We start from the raw sequence: 24,001 nt of genomic DNA, 5'->3' as shown, positions 1-24,001 counted from the left end.
AGTAGGTGAAGCTAAGATGACAAATGCCTCTATCTACTTAACAAAATCAAATAAAAGGAACAAGCTCTCGCGTATCGTACTAGCTGATACACATACACTCCGTAAGCTGGTGATAATGGAATGTTACTACTGTACTATAAATAAATTGAAAGTTGACAATCGGAAAGTCAAAGTCATTACGTTTATCGTACAATTTAACACTCAGTTTATGGTAGTTGTCTAAATCGAGACGCAGATCCAAGTAGAAAGCGTAATTGTCACTGTCAGTAGTATTTTTAATTTCGAGCTCATCAGGATATATGAATTCTACATAATGACTAAATTTAGGATTTTTCAGTGACAGAACATCATCGATATATCGATAAGGGAAATTAAAACGTCTGACTAATCGGTTTTTTTTGTTTTTACGAATGACTGTATATAATCGGATTCGTAAGAATACAGAAAGAAATCAGCAAGCAAAGCTGCACAGTTGGTTCCCATGGGGATACCTGCCACTTGCTGATATGTTTCCCCTCCAACAAAGATATTATGAATTAAAAAGTCCAACATCTGAATTATCTTGTTGGTGGTGTACTTATTTTTAATATTACTATGGTTCTTAACAAAATATGTGGAATTGTAATTAACCACTAGATATTCATATCTATCAGTTCCCGATTTAGATGAAAAGGCTGACAATGTTTTTAATTTACTATGGGGTAGAAAAGTCAAAGGTTTGTATAGATGAGGCTGAAGCAAGTGATCTAGATTGCAAACCATCAAATAATTCTTTGGAATTTCTTAATATCCACATTTGATTAATACCACTACGAGAGTATATTTTGTCACAGTTTGTTTGAATACCATCTTTAACTGCCGTTAGTATAGATGTCAATACTTTTGAAAGTGCTTTTGTAGAACAACGGGATAAACCTGCTATAAAATGTTGTTTGTATGGATTTTTATGTAGTTTAGGTATCCAATATAACAAGGGCAGATCTGTATAGGTATCTCCACACGGAGTACCAAATGAATATAATTTCATACTTACTAAGAGTAGAGTGTTTATAAGTAGCACTGTCGATTGATTTCCCGAAACCAAGTTCTTCGACGAGATAGTTCGAAGTCAGTGCTGACATCAACCAATAGAAGAATCTGGGAAATCTATACATTTAGTGAGATATCTAAACAATCAAAATGGTACTAATAGAGAATGACACTAGAGATATAAAGGCATGTACTTTTATCTCCAGACTTTCACAGCAAGATCTTCTGAGGATTTCTCATAATAGCTCCTTTCAAGCTTATGTTCGGTTGAAGATGGAATATACTGCATTATTAAAAGCACCAGGGTCCAGAACTGGAGTGAAATAACAGCACATAACATAATATGACTAATAACATGGGTGACGGTCATATCAATTTTTATAGAATTTATTGGTAGATTGTAGAAATAAAACGCAAGTACAAAATTGAATGCGACAATATCATCGCGACATAAGAAAGTACCAGAAATACCCTTGGGGTGGGATACGAGAAGTGTGATAACAGTATCTAGGTATATATAACATTAAATGTGTGGTCGTCTGGTTCTCGCTTTAAATTTCGCTGTTTTCTTTAAGATCAAAAGGATCCCCAAATCATTAAACCTGTTTCTATAATAAAGATGTCTGAATATTATTGTAACGATTAGAAATGTAAAGTATTCAAAACTACAGGATTGTCTGTACTAGTAGTTGATAAATTTCAGCAATTTTTAATAGTGTATCTGAATCGAAAATACAGACAATATTTTTATTCAGTTGTTGCTGTCACAAACTGTATATCGTTCCATCTATATAATGCTGTTCATGTTTACTTTATTACGACCATTGCAAATATATATATATATGGCCAGACAAAAGATATGTCAAAGCTTTCAACCATAATATTTCTATTTCTCTCACGTCAAATATTAGTGGGAATGTGTTGCTATATTTCGCTGATTCTAACAGATCAACCAGAAACCAAGCGGTAGCTTTTAACTATTGCTATATAACAATCAGTAAAATCATTGATTATATTAAGTTTTCATTTGTGTGCTGTTGTGCTAATGAGAATGAATCAGAGTTAATTAGAAATGCGAATTCGATAGGTCAAGTAACTTGACTGTAGGGCTTATTTTGCTGAATAATTATGTTTGATTGAAAAGATCAATTAATCAAGTTCGTCGTCTTAAATTTATAATTTTATGATTGTTTTATGATAAATTAAAGCCCAATGAGAGATAAAGGCTGATGTCCCCCCCCCCCACCATTCGCCAATCTATTTACGGGAAAGGGTAAGTTACACTCAGTAGATTTGGCAGACATCTATGTTCACATACCAACTACCTCTCCCTTTTCTTTAGTTATCAGTAGTATGAAAGTGTGGCATATTTTGTTATTTTTTAATTTTAGATAAAGTAACAATTAGCCGATGTCCGAATTGATATCTCACTATTCACTGAATTATTGACTCATTGAATTATTGAAGTGTCCCAACTGCATTGCTCACTTTGTCTGAAACACTGCAATCGGCAAGTCTAGTTCACGATCTGCTAAAATGTCGCGAATAAAGTGGGACGGGAAAGTAAACCCTTTTCAAATAAATTTCTGAAGGCGTTTAGCGACCCCCCCCCCCACTCCCTGATGTAAATATCGAAACTTTGTGTAAAACAGATATTATAATGTGCGGTCGACATTAACCTTGATAACGAAGAAGCCAGAGAAAATTGTTTGAATATAGAAGCTAGAAGAGAGGATTATCTACAATTAGTTGTCGCGGCTATTATAGTGTTAGACATAAAAGTATCTGAAACTAGAAGGGATAGGTATGGTATATTATGTGTATATCTGTATTCGACGGAAGACGTCGATATGGGTCACGCACGCTTGCGCGTGGCTTCTGTTTAGTTGTGGTGGATTAGGGTGTGTCGCCAACTCCAATACAAATACGGTAATAAATGTCTGATTTTCTTTATTAATACATTTGGTCAGCCTTATTGTTCTACAATATTTATACTCATCGACTATTTCGGCAAGTTTTTTGTCTTTAGTAATTTTGAATAAGCCTGTTCAGCCTTTATTGTTCCGTAATCTAACATGGAATGTCCATTGTTGTTGTTGTTTATTACAAATTTAACGTCTAATACATAATATATGATATTATGGACATGTTGATTTAATTAAGTTATTTATATGTGAAGGAGTAATTTATAGAAAATGGGCAAAAAGACTAAAGACTAAAAATAACAAAAATATTGTATATCAAAAGTCACTTTAAATCACAGTTTTAAAACAGGGGTCCAGCTGCTGATGCCATCGATGTCGATTGAAGAGAAACTGTGTGAAAAAGAATGCGCTGTTTTAATGTGGAAAAGCCAAGTTCTCACAGTAAAACCCACATAGCTGGATCCGTGGAGTATTCACATATAAAAAAAGTTATTTCCATATAATTAAAAGTTAGTTAAAAGTCCTTTGACACAGATCAGAACTTCGGTGTTTCAAATCATTTATTGTCTGCAGTCCATTAATTAAATAAATTTCTTTGTGGGTGACTCTTCCCTGATAAAAGTTACCTGAAAAGGGAAAGAGGAGCCAACAGAAAGACAGAACCATTTTAACATTTATAAGAATAATGCATTTCTGTAGATGTTTAAATACAAATTAAATAGATTTTTTGCACTGCCATTGTTAATAAAGGGTTGTGTAGGCCCCTATTCCCTTTGTCATTATTATTCTTTGATATGCTATTATATTAAATCATGCAGTAGACTGAACCGCTGTCCTGCAACAATAGTTCCTTCCTTTGTAACTATATATTATTATATAGTTCCCTCCCTTAACGTTAATTTATTCTGATATTATTAAAGCATCCAGGTCTACACAACTAGTTATTCTTCCATGAATATAGTCATAGAGTACTCTATTTTGCGTATTAGAAGTTTATTCCCGATTCAGCTATGAATTTTGAAATTGCTAGTATTAGTGAGTGTTTAAGATTAAGTAAATGTGTTAATAAAGTTCACATAATTTGTTATTGTCTTAGTTTTGATATTCCTAAACTGATCCCGGGGTGGAAGCACTATGCCTGCAATACTTACATCTATAGGCAAGGCGGTAATTCAGAGGAAAGTATGCATTGCTGCTTATGTAAAATAGCTTCCATAAACATTGTTCATTGAAAAGGTATACGACTGGATATATGCAATTTACATATTTTCCAGGGTGCGAAAGGTAAAGATCCCTTGGAAAGAGCGTACAAAACACAGACAATACGTTATAACGGTCGATGTTGATGCACATTTTGAGTTGGTTTGCTCGTGAAAAATAATGATTAATATAATATATAAAATAATAGCGCACTGCCTTGGGGGCCCACCTGGTAGTTTTGGTGGTGATCCAAGGAATTTTAAAGCGTTTAGTTAGTTTGATATAGTGATGTACGATTTCAACGATGAAAGAATTGTCCTCAAAAGAAATCGCTGTGTGTTTCTCGAAAGTATTGTTTGTGTATGTTTGTGTTCGAAGTCTAATTTATCTATAGTTATTTTTCGCTGGGAATTGTAAAGTAAACAGTATAAAAAAAATAATGCTTACAGTCTTCTACACCATCATGACCACATAAACAAGAGTTTAAATCGCTCTTTGTGTTTCGAAGTTTACAATGTATTCTCTGGACAGGAGATGCCTTTCGCCTATATAGTAGTGGTCATTAGTTTTTATTAATATTAAGCGAATGCTTGATTTTAATTTCGATTTCAATTCAAAAATAGTTTTACAATATTTTATTGGCAGGCTTAGTTCATTCCACTGTTTAACAGGGAATGGAAAAATAATTTTGGTAAAGTAAATGTTCTATACAATCAATTTGTTTTTGGTTTGAGTTACGAAGAAAGTAGAGTTGGTCAGAGGAGACAATCGGCGGAACTATATCAGTTAGATATTTAGGAACTAGTCCTTTGACAATTTTATAGAAAAGTATCATTTATCTTGATAGCGTCTTAATTGAAGCTGGCAAATTCCAGTTTCAGTATAAAGTATATTATGAGAGGTACCACGTGGAAGTCGGGTTATAGTACGCAATGCGTCGAGTTGAATCTTCAAGTTGGTTCGATTTATCTTTAGAAAAATTATTCCATACAGAATGTGCATAATCGAAAAATGGGAGAATGAATGACTCATGTACATTTTCACATTATTTTAGTCCTAAGATTGTATATGTTCTATATTCTACTGGGACTTTAGTCTGGTGACTGGCTCGCTCTAGCGATACATGTCTCATTATTGTGACCGTTAGCCGGTTTTGGAAACTCGTTTGTTAAAAGTGTGTGTGTGTGTGTGAGAGAGAGAGAGAGAGAGAGAGAGAGAGATGGGTTTAACGTCCACTCGGCACAAACTAGGTCATTTCGGGACTAACATATGGTTTAATTTTATTTCAATAATTCGCTTGCGCATAGGGGTCTTTAGCAGTGGGAGGAGACCCTACTCCTTGTCACGTACAACTGGGGAATCAAAACCACGCCAGTTAACTCAATGCCAGACTTTATGATACAGCGCACACACGCTAACCATTCAGCCATCCAACACCCCTGTTAAAAGTGTAGTTTTAATAATCGTCGTTAGTGTTGGAATAAGCTACAACCCACAGAAAACAGTACTACAACAGTGGTAACAAGAAATGAAATGAAATGGGGTTTAACGTCCCACTGTTCTGCTCTTTTACCCCATCTAGGACATGTAATACCACTTCTCAATTGGGTCATTCTCATTCCTAAATAAACTGTTTGTATAGCTCTTATTTTTACATCTTTTGTATGCAGGTTTGTAGAAAGTTCAGCTGGACGTATTTGCATTTTTATATTCAAATTAATAGAAAAATTATATCATGATCAGCATTGTATTTGTTATTAGTAAAGAATGTTGGTACACATGTCTGTGTTGGTTTTAAAGAAATGTTGGATTACCTAGACCATACATAAATAATGTGGTGTGGGTTAATGCAATTTTATTCAAGTAATTTGATAGAACATACTTCCGAATCGTCCCTCAGTTTACCTAAGGTCTGTAAACAATCTTTCTAATTGTGACTTACTGGCGAAGTCTCGCATTATCGTCGTGTCCGAGCAATTTCAATTTCCTCTTAGGACTATTACGCGCACTATTTAACAAAGATGATGACAGGCCGATCACTCTATAGGATTGAAGAGATGAAGTGAAGCAATCTCAGTTTGTAAGCTTACTGTCACAGTTCTACAAGATATCGCCATGTTTGGCCACACTAACACTAAACGGTAAATTGATACACAGTTTTTCGTTGGCGGATCATTTTAATGTTTGCCCAACACGAATTTGTGTCCTAATACAAATATAACAACTGAACGCGTTCTTGTTCAGCGATGCCAAATTAATATCGGTATCTAGTCAAGCCTATGTAATAAGCTTACACGTTTTCAATTTTCTATTCTCTGATCGGTTTCATCTGTAGGCAGCATCGCTAGAAAGTATTTAAATTAGTCAAAAACTCAAAAAGATAAGTTTATTCATTTAACCTATTTTATTCAACAGTTTTGTTAGGCATCTTCTTAATTATTAGCGTTAAAGTCGACATCAATAAAATCAGTTTATAGTTGCACTCGGTCATAATTAAGTTAACATAAATGGGTACAGAAAGGCCACCTTGTTGACCAAGCCTTTATAGTTGCAACAGTAATTCAAGCCAGAATTCATATATGTGCACCTTAATACTCATACAATGAGCAGCATGTTAATTGGAATGGTCTAAATTAAAACGTGTTCCTTCTGGTCTACTTTTATAGTATACTCGATTCAAACTGACGATCAAATTAAAAGATGTTACGGAACGAGTAACAATACCTTCCCTGCAACCATTTTTACACATATAGTTATTGAGTTAGGTAAATAGAGCAAAATCAAGGTAAGAAACAGAATAATACACCTTGCCTCGTTCTCTTATATTTTCTACGATTTATACCTCCGGTTGGCCTGCTCTCTCGTATCAGTTTACTTTCTAACCAGACCGTTTCCACCACAAAATTACGGCCTGGTTGTAATTCAATGGTTTGGACGAAAAGGCGTATTTGCACGCTGAAGCATAGTAAGGTATTTTCAGCATTTACAGTATTTACACAATATCCATTAGCTATATCTTAAAGGAAACAAAAATGAAAATTTATCTATCTTTAATGGCTTTCAATTGCTCTGTTGTATTTTACGTTTAAAATTTAAATTATTTATATTTTAAGTAATTTTATCATTCATGTATTGTGTTAAGTATGTAAAGTACGCCGAAGCACTTTATTGTTGCAAAGATATGCTGTAATCTGTAGACAGCTGCAGAGACCGTGCCAAGAGGAATCCCTCGTGGTAGATTTGCATCCTTCTGCCAGAAAAGGAGTGACGAAAGAGCGGGGCTGGTGTATTAAATTAGGCTCCCCAGACTTGTCTAAAGTACCCAGTTCCTTCTGATAACTTCTCTTGAGTAACCAACCCTTTCTGATAACTGATTTGAAATACCCAACCCTTTCTGATAACTTGTCTGAAGTACTCAGTCCTTTCTGGTAAGTATCCAACCCTTTCTGATGATAACTGATCTGGAATGGCCAACCTACCTAATCTGATAATTAAATACTCAGTTTTTATCCCAATCTCCCTACAACTTTAACTAACGAGTAGCAAAGGCCAGAGTAGAGGATGGAGGTCCCTAGAGAACATTTCAGAACCATCTGCTGGCGACTTTCGGGCGCTATGTAATCAGCCACCACCAATTAATTAGCCTATTAATGGTTGTTAGCTTGGTGTGTCATAAGTCTGTAGTCACAGTGTCTAATATTTGCCATTAAATCTGTACAAATTATCCCATATTAATTATAATTTATTTATCATTTTGACATATACAACACCTCACAGCCTCGCTGATTAATCAGGATTGATGACTTACGATAATTACGAGTTTCCAAATGAAACAAGTTATGAAACACGACGAAAAGATAAATAATGGAAAACCATTTTATTAAAACAGACGTTCCCCAGCTTAATAGTCAATAAGTAACAATTGGCCGTTAATTTAATTAAATTTCTTAATCTATCCCTAGAATACCTTCCACTCATTGTTCCTAAATTATTGTATCCATATATAATAGATTAACACACGTGTATGCATGTTTTCTGTTAGTTACCTATATTATACCATGTAACCATAGACAATGGTAACTATAGACAATGTTAATGTGTAAATATGTATAAATTATATATGGTGTCCATCTCTATGCAATAATATTATTTATAAATAGCGCGAAGACGGGTCAAAAGTACTTTAAAGTGTTAGTAAACCAGAGTAGAAATCAGTTTGTGTCGGCATATACCTATTATCTTTTATCGTTTACCGTGAAACACAGTAATGCAGCTTTACGGTTGTGCTAAGAAAAATATGGGTATGTATATATACTCTTCAAAAAAAAAAGAAACGCATAGGGACATTTCGTCGTAGGTACACCCTCGTTGTGTGTCTGAACCCATTGAAGTCAGATTTGACGGTGTCGGCGTATTTCAAAACAACAGCCCTAACGGGACGTCTTGCTCGTAATCCGGTTTTACGTAGGTGTTTATGGAGTGTCGGGTCTGGGACCTACGACGTCCAGGAATTGCTGCTGCAGTAGAGATCTATGTTGTGAACTGTTTCCGCAAATGACGTAACCAGATGTGACGATCCAGGGCAGGTGGGGGCACTCTTGTTTGGCCTGAGCTTGGGCGGTCACGTGTTGAACTTGACTGTCAGTACCTATCCCAAAGGAAATATTCAGCAGCCTAGCTACATCTGTCTGGGATTCATCTGTTTGTAACCGACCGATAGTGTTGTTGTACTGGTCTTCGTTCAGATGTGGCATCTCTTGGCTCGTTGAGTATTTACATGTGCAACTGATTTTGAAACCGAGAACCCCGGGATTTTAAAGGCCTTAGAATTTGTGTTTCATGCGAAAAACTTGCGAAGTTGTTAACCACATGTGTCTTGGTGCAATCAAAAGCATGATCCTACATTTAAAACCAATAATGAATTTCTTTTATCCTTACATAATGGCATTAAAAACAAGTAAGATTTTGGGATACAACGATCCCGTTCAAATAAAAAAAATGATGAAAATGGGATTGTAATATTGAAAATGGGCCCTTATTTGTAAATAGACATATCTTTAGATGTGCACAACACCTACAAGTAAAATTCCTAATTTTCTCTTTTTATAAAATGAAAACCGATGAAATCACGAAAAGGAAATTAATGGAGAACCATTTTATTAAAAATACGTTTCTCGACTTAATAGTCAATTGGCCATTAACTTCATTAATTTTCTTAAATCTATCCCATGATTATCTTCCACTCATTGTTCCTATACTACAGATTAACACATGTGAGTACATGTTTTCTATTAGTTAGCGATATATACTCTTCAAAAAAAAAAGTAGTAGGGGATATTGAAATACAAATACCTATGCAGGTTGTGATATGATAAATAGTCATGGACACTTGACATGCTTTGAGTGTATGTCCACAGATGAAGAATTTATCGCCCCAACAGAACCACTGACCTGTATATGCGACACGCTATAGCGCCATACACGTGGGAGGGGTTCATTGTCAAATTTGACACTTCAAGGAAGGGTTGATGAAAACTGCCGCGTGCTTGTTTATCCTATCCATGTTTGCTTTCCTATCGATTCTTGCATAAGATTTACTGTTTAGCGTATCTTTGCTTTAGTGTGTTACGTTTAATTTGCAATGAGGCGTCTTCAACATGATGAACATCTACGTGCTATTGGCATGCTTCAAATGGGTCCTACAGTAGTCAACATGCTTAATGTGTCACAGTCTGTGATCAGCAGACTGTGGAACCGGTACCAACAAACACACAATGTTGATGATAGACATCTTTCAGGTCGTCCTAGAGCCACTACACTAGCCCGGGATCGATACATTCGTACACAGGTCCTGCGAAATCGAGGACAAACGGCCAATCAGCTTTCTGTAAACTTGTGCCAAGTTACAGGAATTCGAGTTACACTCCAAACGATTAGAAATCGGCTACACGTGCCTCCATTAACTCGCCAGCACATGGCAAACAGGCGTCAATGGTGTAGGCAGCGTAGAAATTGGGGTAATCGTGTAATGTTCTTAGATTAGTCCAGATTTACTCAGCATTACAGATGTGGGCGTGGGTCTGTTATGGTGTGGGGAGGAATCACCATGACTGGAAGAACGGACTTGCATATTGTTCAAGGACGCGTCACTGGTGTGTACTGCCGTGACCACATCCTGGCACCGATATTTCTGCAATTTGCTCAACATGCAGGTCGACGTTTCATCTTTCAAGATGATAATGTCCGTGCCCACCGCGCTCGTGTCGTGAATGACTACCTCCAGCGTCACCATATTATTCATATGCCTTGGCCAACCATGAGTCGTGAACTTTCCCCTATAGAGCATGTGTGGGACATGATCGGGAGACGTGTTCGTCGACGTCAACGTCAACCGACAACACTGCAAGAATTGGCCGTGGCACTGCCAGAGGAGTGGGTCAGATTGTCCCATTTCTCGATTGGGCAGTTAATTAGGAGCATGCCACGAAGAATTGCTGAATTTCTGAGGATTGGTGGAGCAATTACGCATTATTAAGACAAAAATCAAAAACGTCCATTTTCACTTTTGACAGTGTATCTCTTTGCGAGTGAAATGGGGCCGTCAGATAAGCCGGCCATATGAACTGTTTATGTTCATGTGTAGCGGCAGTACTATATACCGGAAAACACCGGAAAAGTTTTCCGGTATATAGTATAGCCCATGTGTAGGCAATTGGCCTGTTATTAATATACACTGGTTACCTCTAATAAAAACAGCAGTGCATTTCCGCAGTTTTGTATTGTTTCTGAATATCCCCTACTTTTTTTTAAGAGTACTATGTAACCATAGACAATGGTAACTATAGCCAATTAAAACTACAGTGCTACTCTCTAAATATGTATAAACATTAAAATATACTATACTATTCGGCTTGATATATACCTGTACTAAAATAGCTGAAACATTTCTCCTACTTAGTACTTTTAAAATACTTGTTACGCTCACCCAGGGTAATATTTTAAAGTCTCGTTTTCGCACATCTTTATACATGGAATTTTATTGAATCAAGTTCCGGCAACAGAAAACAGGATTTAATTTTAACTCATATAAGCGAAGCTTTATGAGCTTCGTGGCGCTTGGGGCTACACGATTAAAGGAGATGTCCAACCGTTGCAGACCTTTTAAATTGTATTCGTCATCTGTACTATATCTGCTCAATCAGTACTGTACTATATAGTATAGCCTCCGGGCCAATGACATTCTGAGTCCTAGAGTCACATATTTGCGCAGAGTAGCTGCTATTGTACGAGCACACTGTTTTGATGAGTAACGGTAACGTCAGTGGAAACTGTTTTAATAATGAATAAAATTTGCAGCGGTAACTTATCCTTTGAGCACATTCGAGAATTCGATCACGTGTTTTTCTAAGCTACTCAAATGATCACATATGATTACGTGTCAATTTCACTTATGTTGTGTTATCATCCAAACAGTTTAGTATAACGAACAACAAAAGAAACGCCTACCCCGACCGTGATATTTATCATCTATAACTATTCGTAAAATGTGTATTCTCGAATAGATGTAGTAGGATATATTTATCAGAACGTATTAGGTCTGGGTGTCGTAAATGTGGAAGTGGTATCGGGTGTTATGTACTAAGCATACACTGCCTCATGAGCGACTTGAAATCGTTCTTTGATTATAAGATTTTGTAATATTGTAACAGAAAAATGGTTTGTGGATTTTTTTTTTTTTTTATTCTCAAGATTAATGATACATTCGTGGGGGGGGGGGGGATTCCATCAAAATAACCCAGTATAACGATGATATGCAAGAATTTTCAGTTTGGTCCAATATTAGCCAGTATATAAAAATAACAGAATAATCGCTGCTGGGTTAGTAATATGTGACCTAGTTTCACAATAATAACACATTTGCTCATTATGGTGTTATTATTCTTGCACGCTGTATCCTATTATCGTCAAACGTATGACGACTGTGACAATTCGGATTAGAAGAATGTGAAGATGTTACAGTAACTCTATTTGTTTTGGTTTTTTTTTGTTTTTAGCAATTCTTGAGCTATTGGATTTTGAGAACCGTAAAAGGGTATTTGGTTCACAAGATATTTGTATAGTTCTTTTTAAATGAGGGCAGGTTGCTAAGCTACGATATTAATATATATTTCTATAGCGGTGACTAGTATTAATTTTGGCGTACAATTTACCGAACACAATCATTTCATAGTAAACGAGGCAATACTAAATCGGTTATTAATCCATGCATTGCTCTGAATTCTAATTAGGCCACTAATAAGATCAGGCTTTTAAACTGACAAATGGGGCATGTTTTAAATCAGTCTGTCTAATATTCAAATAACTGTTTCCCGCCAGCTGTTGATTTATGAAGTTACAAATTATTGCCTTACATATATTGCTGAACAGGTATTAATGTAATTTATGCCCCTATTCTCAAAGTCATCTTTAAATCTGCATTGAACAAGTATTACAGTCCTATTGTTAATGGGTCAGTTATCTTCCCGTTTATAGTTTATATATATATATAGTTTATATAAAAATCCAATCTACAATCTACTACATCCTACTACACTAATTGGGTAAAAACTTATATATAATCAAAATCTGTGCACGGCAAAGGGAACCAAGTGGATGTCAAATGGTCGTCAAATCTCCGTAAAATGTTACCATGACAACGAATGCAATCGAGAATCTACTCCAAAGATACACTTTATTATATACTATAAACTTTCCAATAAGTTTTACAAATCAGTCTTATAGTTTAGCTTTAACTTTACCCAAAACGATAAAGTCGGTATTTGGATCACTTGGCTACTCAGCCCTCCAATTGTAATCCAACCCGAGTAATCATCTTAAGAAAAGTATTATCAGTCGGCTTATTAAAGTGATATTTCTACTGTATTCTAACAATGTTATAATATCAATGAACACAGTTATGCGAGATACACGAGCAAAAACCTTATTTATACATTTCCAAAGGAAAGTTACTACAACCAAAGATAGAACTAAGCAAAATCTATCATGACAATTCTAGACATCGGTCTCCAAAGTATAAGCTCTCGGATTTAATAATTTAGAGTGACGTATATTAGTTCTGATTGGCAGTAAAAAAGAAACGCGGCACCCGGATATCCAATAAACCATCGGCATTTCATACCAAGTGAGATGTAAGGTGGATACATAGCGTGATTGGTTTAAGGGATATTCACGTGTCTTTGATATTGGAACAAATTGATAAAAAAAATGTGAGAATGTAGGGAAATATTGATAATGAGTAAACGAAAGCTGATGTTTGTGGTATAATGGTGAGAAGACAGGAAAAAGAAACATTAATGGCAATTAACGGGCTAGGAAAACTGGAATTAATTGAGTATACAATACTTGTTATCAAGTAAAGAAGGTATACAGAATTCAATATCGAAAGTGCGACGGCTTTCGTAATGCCAATGTGTTAATCGCTAAATGATAATAGCACGACGGCCTATAATAGGCAAGGTTTATAATCAGGTGGCATAAAGGCGGAATAATATTCCTGGTAGAAAACTCTTTATACAGAAGTTATTACTTCAACTCGTAAAGTAGTCTCTTAAAGTATGTCGTCCTCCAACAACAAAAGATGTCCGAGTATGTTTAGAAAGTGAAATTATTGCCAGATATTGTTATATAAATGTCAAGTGCAGCAATTGATGTTTAAGGATCGGTTCTTACTAAATCATTTAATCAGCAATCAGGAAAGGACGGGACAACACACAGGGCGAACGGCAGGATATTAATGATATGGCGGGAAGACGTACAATCTTCAATTGAGACGTATTAATATAGCGAGGAGAACGATGAAACAATAACAGGAACATCTAAAAACAATTCTCTAAAAATGTCTCCAGCCTTCAAAGAATACTCAATGTGAACAATTAAGGATTCCGTATCGACTAATTTGCGATTAAACCAAACATAAAGGGCTGTACATTGTTTAAAGCGGACAAATCTCTATCGATCTACCATACTTGAGTATCCAGTAATAACCAACCAGTAGGAATTTGGTGACAAATCTATATGTATCTAGACAAGAGAGATACGGTTTCAGATATATGAAAGCTTTGGCATATGCAATTTCCATCTTACTGAAAGATTAGTGGCATATTATAAATCAGAGCAATATGTATTTAAGGATAAATCCTTTAGTAGGCAGATCTGTTGTTTCGTCGGAGACTCGTCACAATCAATTTCTTCAGTGACGCTGGCGCAAAATCGTTTGTGACACCACTGAAAACCATCATGTAACTGTGGACTTCAGAGAGATGTTTTGTTAGAATACGCATATAAGAAAAACGAAAGACGATGTGGATATATTTCTCTATTGTATTCTTGTTAAATAGTGGTTTAGGTACTATAGACTGTAAGAAATTGAACATTGGTGTCATTTTACCTTTTAACGGAAGATTTCCTTGGGTGTTAAAGAGAACAAAGCCAGCAATTGAATTCGCAGTGAACCACTCTTTTCCAAGAGATTTTGATGTTTCCATTCTATACAGAGATTCAGCATGTTCGGACACGGAAGGGCCCTTAGCAGCAATAGACATGTATGTCGAAAGAAAGGCTCATGTGTTTATCGGACCAGCTTGCGATTATGCCGTGGCACCCATAGCAAGATTTTCCCTGAGATGGGGGATACCGGTTTTAAGTGCCGGCGCCCTCGTTAGTGCGTTCTCAGACAAGAGTGAATATAGTCTGTTAACGCGGGTTCAAGGATCTTACGCGAAAGCAGGTGTGTGTTTTGTAAAGTTGTGTGAAAAGTTTGATTTTAGATCCATCGGTTTAATTTATCACGATTTCAAAAACAAACCAAACGGTGCCAAATCGAATTGCCATTTTACGATGGAAGCAGTGTATTTGTCTATTCGGTCCAAATTTAAGGATCCCTGGTATAAATCATTTGATCAAACAGCACCGAATAACAATTATGAGGAATTGCTTAAGGCAGCATCCGTAAATACAAGAGGTAGGTCAATATTAGAAATATCTTCTTTTTTTGGTCGGGAAATCTTACAGCTATATATGGCGAAGAATAAAATCAATTATTTTATAACCCTTTGAGACCATGTAATTTGATATTTCGAAAGGATGACTATTAGGGTTAATGTTGATTTCAAACGTGATTTTTCTTAACTTTGTCGTATAAAGCTTATCACCAATAACATTCGTGATATCAGTTACCTGTTGATTACATGGACTTATAGTCAATGGACATTACTCTCTTAAAATATCATTCACTAAAAAGAAAAACTTTATTGAAGTTATAGGAATCGATTGATTGGTACACATTGGTGAAATGATTGATATAATAATCATTGACGGTAGAAGTCCGTGCGAACTGGAATCAAAACGATCTCTCCCCATTAACAGGAAGATTAATTACGCACCGTGTTTGTCTGAACTGAACACCTAGCTTTCCCATGATCCCATTGGCAATCGACCTCTTTAGATCCTAGTTATTGGAATATTGTGGACATGTTATTGATCAAGACTTTCTTAATGCATATTATTTAGGAATATTATGATAATTAGCACCAAAGCAGCTGTCCTCGGTGGATTTGGAAATGCATCAAATATTAATCATAATAAAATTGCCATGACAACCAAGATTATATTTTTAAAAAAGGTGTTTGTTTGGATGGAAAATGTTTGCATGTCATCGACAGAAATCTTACGGTGTCTATAAGAAGACATAGAGTTGTACACTGGATTTCTTTCGCTATTGAATTCCCCGTAATTGTAGCCCAGAGTTGACCCGCAAGGAAGATATTGTCATATTTGTATTTTTAATACATATGATAGGTCTTCCTACAAGCCAACAAAATTGTATAGCGCCATATTCTTTTTTATTATAGAAAATATTTGAAATGGAAAGCTAGAAGCTCTGTATTCAGACAAAAGAAGACTACATGTCTAATATATCTTCTTGTTAATGAATGGGAGAGTTATTTTAAATTCAAGTTCGCTCATTCATAAATATTTGAATTAATCAATGGATTCTTATATCTTTTTTTATTACTTCAATATAGTTAATTCCAGTGAATATTTTAATAGAGTGGTATGCCCATTGACATAATACATGTAATCAATACATGTAAACGTTCAGGAAATCACGTTTGAAATCAACCTTAACCCCTAATAATCATAACTTTAAAATATCAAATTGCTGAGTATCTAAAGATTCTAAATTCATCTATTTAACAGGTAGAATTTTTATTTTTCATTTTCAACACGTCTCACTTGGTTCTGATAAAAGATCATAATAACTAGCTTAACTCTAAACCCAAACTGAAGATGCAATCTTTTCCTTTTAAGACACTTTGTTTTGCAAACGTATGCCCAGACGTAATAATCATTCTATGCCATCTAGAATATTGATAATGCATTAAATCTACGTTTGGGGGTGTCGCTCTTCTTAAACTTTAGTATTTTACAGGGTTTTCTCACGAGATCTGTACGTGCCTATGTCTGAATTGTTATTTAAGTATACAATAAATGGCCAGCCGGATTTAAGACACATCTATCAGCATTTATTACCCTTCTTATAAAGCATTATAATAGAGATAGGTTTGCTGTTTTAATTGCTATTTAAAAACCGCATTTGATAGTATGAGATCATCGTGGTTATCTTAAAACAATTCAGTAGTTAATGGACTTGGTTGAAATTGTTAGGTTCCAAGATTCGTGGCTGTATAAACATTCTCATTAAGTAAAAAGTAGTATTGTGTGTTATATAGAAACCTTTATCATACCCTATATCATTAAAGATCCCACCAACTTGTACAGTAGTTCTGAACTTGACTAAAACGTTGTTAGTCTCCCAAATCCTTAGCTGTCTGGACTTTCTAAATAAATACGAAATGGTATTTTGTGTTATAGGAACCTTAAGCATGTCATATATCGTGCACAATCCCAGCCACTTAATGTTGATAAAAATAGATAACATTATACAATACTTTGGTATGCAATGCCTACAGAGATCTTTATATTATAACAGTATACAGTTCCGAAAACCATATAATATCTGGCAGGAAATGAATTAAAAGCGACAATCTGAGAAAACAGACTAGCATGGCATATTTCACAATAATGTGACGTATTGGTACTCTTTATAGTTTATATCAATTATCAAGTGATATTTAATAATATTAATACATATATCGAATCTAACAGATGTGGTAATTGAGCCATAATTGTTGACAATCCTTATTTCGTACGACCTTTAATAGTAAGCTAACTAAGAAACAATGGAGGATGTTAAAGTAAAAGACTTATATAGACCTTGCCTGTTGTTCTCATCGGTAGTTGACAAAAGAGACACAATCGATATAGTCAAAAGGAGGGTCAGATCCGGGTATAATATTAAATAGTCAGGGGTTAAGTAAAGGGGGCGCGTGGGTTTAGAGATTTTGTGCCTCATTTCAAATTGAAAAAAGCACTTGGTTTATATAAAGTTTGCAACGCTAAAATATGCTCAACCAGTGTCAGTACAGTGAATAAGATATACCAATCGACGATAGCATGTTCCACACAGCCCAAAATATCTCGGTGCCGAACCGTATAATATATAGAAAACACATTTCTGCGTTATTTGTACTTTCATTTCAATTATGTACTACTAGGTTTTTTTAATACACCATCTCTGTACCCTTCAATGCATATTCCAATGTAATATGTAATATTGAAAATGTAATCTAATTCCTATTACACTCCAAGAAATGTATTATTGTGTGTAACTCGCTGTCCATATATGTCCGCCATTGTTTATTTTAAATAAAAGATTTAGCTATTTTTTATTTTTGGAGAGAACTTATTATAGGTTTTTTCCAGTTGTTCAATGCCATTCATTTTATTGAATAAAATTTACATGTAGTTCGAGCAAATATTCTAAATTATATATAATGACGTAGTTCACAAGAAACGTTTATATTTAAATATTCCTATATCAATCATTATATCATAGCAACACTTGAGTTATTTTCCTTCCCACACATTTATCTCGGTCGAGAAATCGAGTAAATTCTTAATTTACATGCCAACATCGTTTGTGTAAGAATTCAGAAATGGCAAGGAACCAATAATAATGGTGTTATACGTGCATTTGACGTCAAATTTGGATAGGGATGTAAAATGATTTATCAAATTAGGCAGACTAATGCATAAATTGAGCTAGTACAATCTACGAAACAAATATAAATTATGTTATTTTAGCCCACTATAAGCTAATTTGTATCGCACACTCACCTGCAAAAACAATCGGTGTCATTCTCTTTTTTCAGATTTTATTTCAACTAGCATAGCTTAAAGTACACCGCGAAATTTTACATTTGTTATTAAAATTAAACCTTATCTCAATTTTTTTCTTCTGTCCATTTATTGTAACATCGGTGGAAATAATGAATTTAGCAGGTCTGCATATAAAGTGATGTATAAATGTAACCACTCTGGTTGTCTTCTTATAATTAAAGATTACGATGGTATGAATGTAAATGTAGAAAATAATCATAGCCATTGATTTGTAACGAGCGGATTAGCAACACAAATTAGGAATCCAATGACAACAAGTTATTCCTTGTTATCAGATGCTCGCTGCCTTAACATCAATTAGAATCTAGCCATAGAAATAGTATTAAAGAATGGGATAACCGGTTCTCTAATCAAATACGTTCCCCTCGTCAGGATCTATGATTTTAAACCCATTTTACCTCATTATCGCGTCTGGTAGATCGTACAGCAAATATTCCATAAAACAAGTACATGTATGCTTAATTATATACCCACAGCAAATTCTTTTTAACTGGGGTAACTGGTTTCAGAAGAAATATGTTATCAAAAGATTAATTACATATCTATATTTATAATGAGATATTACCTAGGGGTTAATTGAAATAAGTCTTCAGACAAAATACTTTTTAAGTCAGTTAACGAAATAATTTATAAGTCTTGATGGCAAGTACAATTTGTCCAAGCGTTTACGTGCCATTTTTCTGAACTGATATAAAATGATAATCTATTAGGGCACACAGCTTAAGCTTGATGCTTTGTTTTAATGTTATAGAATTATGCCATGTCTAGTCAAATAACTCAGTTAATTACATACAAGTATAAAGTCAAATTCCCCTAAGATGTACATTCATTTAGGCTTTACCCATCTGAAAGCATGGCTTTATTCAAGGAGTTAGTGTACATTCGTTTAAAATGGTTTACTCTTGTTTTAAGTAGGTATGTGCCTAGATTTTCGATTCAATAATTGTTTTTTTTTTCTGAATATGACATTTTAAAAAAATACTTTAAAGAGATAATGCATTGTTAATAATTTAAATATCTCTATAGTAATTTGGATATATTTTCAGAACAGTATACTAAAAATATAATTACAGTAGTGTTGATTCGCAGGAAAATCCATCTGTAAGTGCTCGACTAAATGCTCTATATCAGGGTTGATGCATGTAAGAACAACTAGACCGAGTTGGAACCGTTAACATATCGCGTGTTCTAACGCCCAAGTAACATTCTTCGAAAGACAATATCGTAAATCGATGACTAAAGGTTGGAAGTTTAAACAAAACTCTATTTGATTGTGTAAAAGCGGTCTAAAACATATAGATACGTCTAAAGAAAGCTTGTGGATGTAGGCAATATATTAATTAAACCTTGCAAAAAAAATTGTAAATGGCGTCGATGTACAGTGCATAGCACATCTTTAATTTGAAGGACACTTCAAGCAAATACATTAATTGGTTTTCATTTCATCCAAATGGAATCTGGCATATCAAAATCAATCTTCGATTAACATGATGGGTGTCAAATGAACAAATTACCCCTGGGTATAACAGGTTATTCGAATGATTAGCATTAGTATTGTATTCTTATCCTGCTCATATCCGCCTATTCGCTGGTCGTTTACTGGACATCTTTGCCATGGTCATCTCTATCTCCTTGGATATCATGAATTTAAAGTACGATAATCTTCTCTCTCCTGAGTATTTCTTAATGGTAAATACTACCAATTCGTCAACACAAAATTAGCACAATCTTAATTAAATCCAGAAGTACTAGCATTATGGGTAGAATTTTATATTCATTAATAAAGTCATCATTTGTTTTCTCATTCTTCATAGTTGAAATATCTTGTAAATTGAAGAGGCAAAAGAGCAATTTTTGTACACTATTAACATAAACAAAAATGTTGTGCAGTGGATACTTAATGTTAAATTGGACGCATATATTGGTTAAGTTTTCCATTGGACCCTGTGTATTTAATTAGACACTTGCTAACCCTGAGGAGTAAGACACTGGCCCGCTGACCAGGAGGTCCGTGAGTCAATCCCAGTGTTCGTCAAGAAAATTCTCTGAAATTTTCACGTTTAATTTCCCCTTGCCAGTGCATACAGGGCAGAGTAAGAGTAGGCCGTAGCGCCGCTGTCCAAGCAAAAGTTTCTCTCATAACTGAATGTATGGTGTATGTTCGCCTTCATTATGTCAGTCTGCAGAAAAGTAGGACGTTTAACCTAATTTCATTAAACCTTTACGTCATTGGACGTAAAGCACCGTAGAAAAACTTGGACGTTCGATTATCATATTACAGTGGCGTCAAAACTATAAAACTTTGATGGCAGCACTATGAGATAATTCGCTCTAATTGATACATCAATTACATAGTCTACACGTTACTAATGATCCTAAGATTGCGGACACAAACATCGCAATTACCGCAAATTTAAATAGCAAGAAAACTACACTAGAAAGCATTTAGGCCCATATTTTCGAAAATGGATTAGTCCAAATCAAAGATTTAATCTCCGATTTTTTGACCAGCTGATTAAATTTTAAACTAAGGTTTTTTATAAACTCTGATTAGCCTAATCATTGATTTTATCATTGTTTGAGAATACCATAAAGGCCAGTATTCTTAAAAAGTGACTTGGTCTAATTGGAGGTTAAATGATTGATTATAAAGCAAATGATATTTGCAAACGTTGTCTAATTTTAACAATAAACAGTGATTAACATAAACTTTGATTAATCTAATCACTAAACAAATCAGCTTTTGAGAATAAGCCAAAAATTTGTATTCTCAAACATTGACTTGCCTTTAATCTGTGTCCAAATGTCAAAATTCAGTCAGCTCAAGGGGTAGTTTAAAGGCTGATTAAATTCAAAAATTGTCTAAAATAAAGTGAAATGTATGGGTTTAATGTGCGACTTTTCTACGTTAACTGGGATAATGATCATGGGCTTACACCATGCAGTGGGATAGAGAGAAGAGATTAGGGACTACCATGCTTCATACAGGTATACGCCATACAGTGTGCTATGAGGAAAGTTGTGGTCCGGCCAGCAGCGCTATTGCCTACTCATGTATTGAATTCCAACTGCAAGGGATCATTTACGTTCACGCCAATGAGAACACAGGACCTTGGTTTTTCGTACCATCCGAACGACTAGACAGTTGTTCTTGTCGGGCCCTCTGTCCTGCACCACTGGCACGGGGAAACACGCCGGAAAATCCGGATGAACTGTCTCGACCAACACCGATCAGCGATCTCCAGGCTTGTGAGCCAGTATCTTACTCACTTAGCCACAGTTGATGGAAACCACCCCACTTGACTCAATTACCTTATGATCTAAACCACTCCATCACACCACCCCCATCCTCTGGTGAGCTATGAGGATAATTCTGCCCAGACAGTACGATACTGCCTACTCTTTAATTCGAATTTGGCCAATACCAGAATCGAACCCACAACCTCTTGGTTAGTGAACCAGACCTATTTAATCACTGAGCCATCGCCCACTTACATCCATTGTGTGGTTCATCAGGGAGAACATATTATGGTTTAATTCAACAAGAGGTCTTCGTACTAAGCTGACTATACGTATAAGGCTCATGAACCATGTCATGCCAAAAAAAGCAAAAAAAAAACATGTAATAAATTCCTTTTATTAATGTAAAACAAATCATATAAAATCTGAAAAATTTAAAATAAAATAAAAATAACCATTTCAAAATCTTGTGACAAGGTGTATTACCTTTCACACAAGTGAACAATAAACAATAATATACATACAAAAAACGAATGGATTATATCAATTAGAAATCAAGCTTTAGATACCATAAAAGTCAAAGGGATTCCCCGATCTCTAAAAACACGCTCCCTACGCATTGCTCTTCTTACATAATTTACTGGATTAACTTGAATAATTGTTTGATATGCCATACTATTAAATACATGTAACTTATAACAGTCTTGAAAAGTATACATGAATAATGCTTAATTAAAAGTTAAAGGAAATTACCTTCATGAATATACTTAAGTAAATAATACTACATATATCAAACATAAACCATGAACTATGGGTGTATAACATTGAAAAAACATGAATTTGGTTTAGATTTTAGAAATATTTCCAAATCATATTCTAAAAAATAATTATTAGGTGCTAGCTTCAAAAATAATGAAAAAATGTTATCAATCAAATGTACCATAATTACAATTTCTAACATTAAACAATAAACAATACTTCGTATAAAGGATATTAAATCATTCTTCTAATTGAACTACTGTGAAATATAAAATTAAAATGGTCTGTAAAGTTAAAAATATATTTTAATAAAACAACTTAAACATAAATTATTCAAGAGCTTAATCTGCCTATTGCAGGTATTTCTTTAGGCCTGAAGTGTTACATAAACTATTAATTAAACATTAATTAACTTATCCAGACCATAATCAACTCTCGATGTCATCGCTATCCTGCGATATTTACTGGATTAGGATCCGGTTTGCTGCTCAACTTTCATTCATAATTAAATCATGAATTGGATAATTGAGACTATGTTTTTTTTATCGTACCGACTTTAGTAATGATCATCGAGGCAAGGCCGAAAATTCAATCGCTAAATTCTCGGTTCAGATTGGATCAATTCGACTGAAATGTTCAGCAAATTCCCTTTACATTATCTAGTTTTTAACTATTATAGTGAGAACTGCCAGTTCTTTATCTAATCTCCCATAATGTATCTTTAACTCTTTTTTTTTCATTTATTTAAATTAACTTGGCTATTATGACCTATATGCTGCTTCTTCCTAGGACAAGTATAACAAGCGGTTGTCATGAAAGATATGCTTTACAAGAGATGGTCATAAGCTAAAAAAACGATTGTTCAATCATAGTCCATAATTCAGATTGTTACAGCTCAAAATCGGATAAAAACTGTGATTTCGACAGGGTCAACCACCTTGGTACTACATGCTTATACTATTTGCATAAAGGAGGGTGACCATTTTGTCAGTCAGTCCAATTTTCATGAAATACAAATTCAAATTAGATTATGACCTCTAGAGGGTCCACAAGCTAAAAACGAAGGGAAAGGTACCAATATCTGTGGGTTATAAACATACATTGTCAGTTTCATCACAATGGGCTTGATGGGCATGGTGAGCTTGGTCTTCTGAAATTGTTAAGTTTATTTTCTAGAAGTTGCTTCTTAAGATCAAGAATTTGCATTTTGATGGTATGTTCTTCTTTCAAGAGCTGTAATTTGCAGTTATGCTCTGTTTTGGAGTTTTCGTATATACTGCTTTCAAATTCACTCACTATTAGTGAAACAGAAGTTTTCACTCTTTTTTGAACTGGTTCAAGTTTTCGCCTGAAAAACATAGCATAATTTACCAAATTAAAGATGCATCCCCGCGTACAAACTGGCTGATTATTCAAACTAATTAATTTATCATAATTTTGCTTCATATCCTTCACAAAACATTGTAATTGTCAGGGAATACTCCTGC

General features: G+C 34.8%; 1 protein-coding gene across 3 annotated transcripts in view; it reads left to right on the top strand.

Annotated features, from left to right (window-relative positions):
- LOC126815371 (atrial natriuretic peptide receptor 1) overlaps positions 1-24,001 on the top strand; it is a 239,454-nt gene that overhangs the window by 145,128 nt on the left and 70,325 nt on the right. Inside the window, exon 1 of one of the 3 annotated variants that reach the window (XM_050540964.2) lies at positions 13,767-15,174. The exons of the other annotated variants lie outside the window; for them this stretch is intronic. Coding sequence (XP_050396921.1) covers positions 14,514-15,174 — 661 coding nt within the window. The 5' untranslated portion in view covers positions 13,767-14,513. Of the gene's footprint in view, positions 1-13,766; positions 15,175-24,001 lie in introns of those variants that run through there. 3 annotated transcript variants of the gene reach the window in all.

Source organism: Patella vulgata, chromosome 3, assembly GCF_932274485.2.
Source record: "Patella vulgata chromosome 3, xgPatVulg1.2, whole genome shotgun sequence".
Classification (NCBI taxonomy): domain Eukaryota; kingdom Metazoa; phylum Mollusca; class Gastropoda; family Patellidae; genus Patella; species Patella vulgata.
The sequence above is the reverse complement of the archived record's forward strand: the minus strand, read 5'-3'. Positions and strand labels throughout refer to the sequence as shown.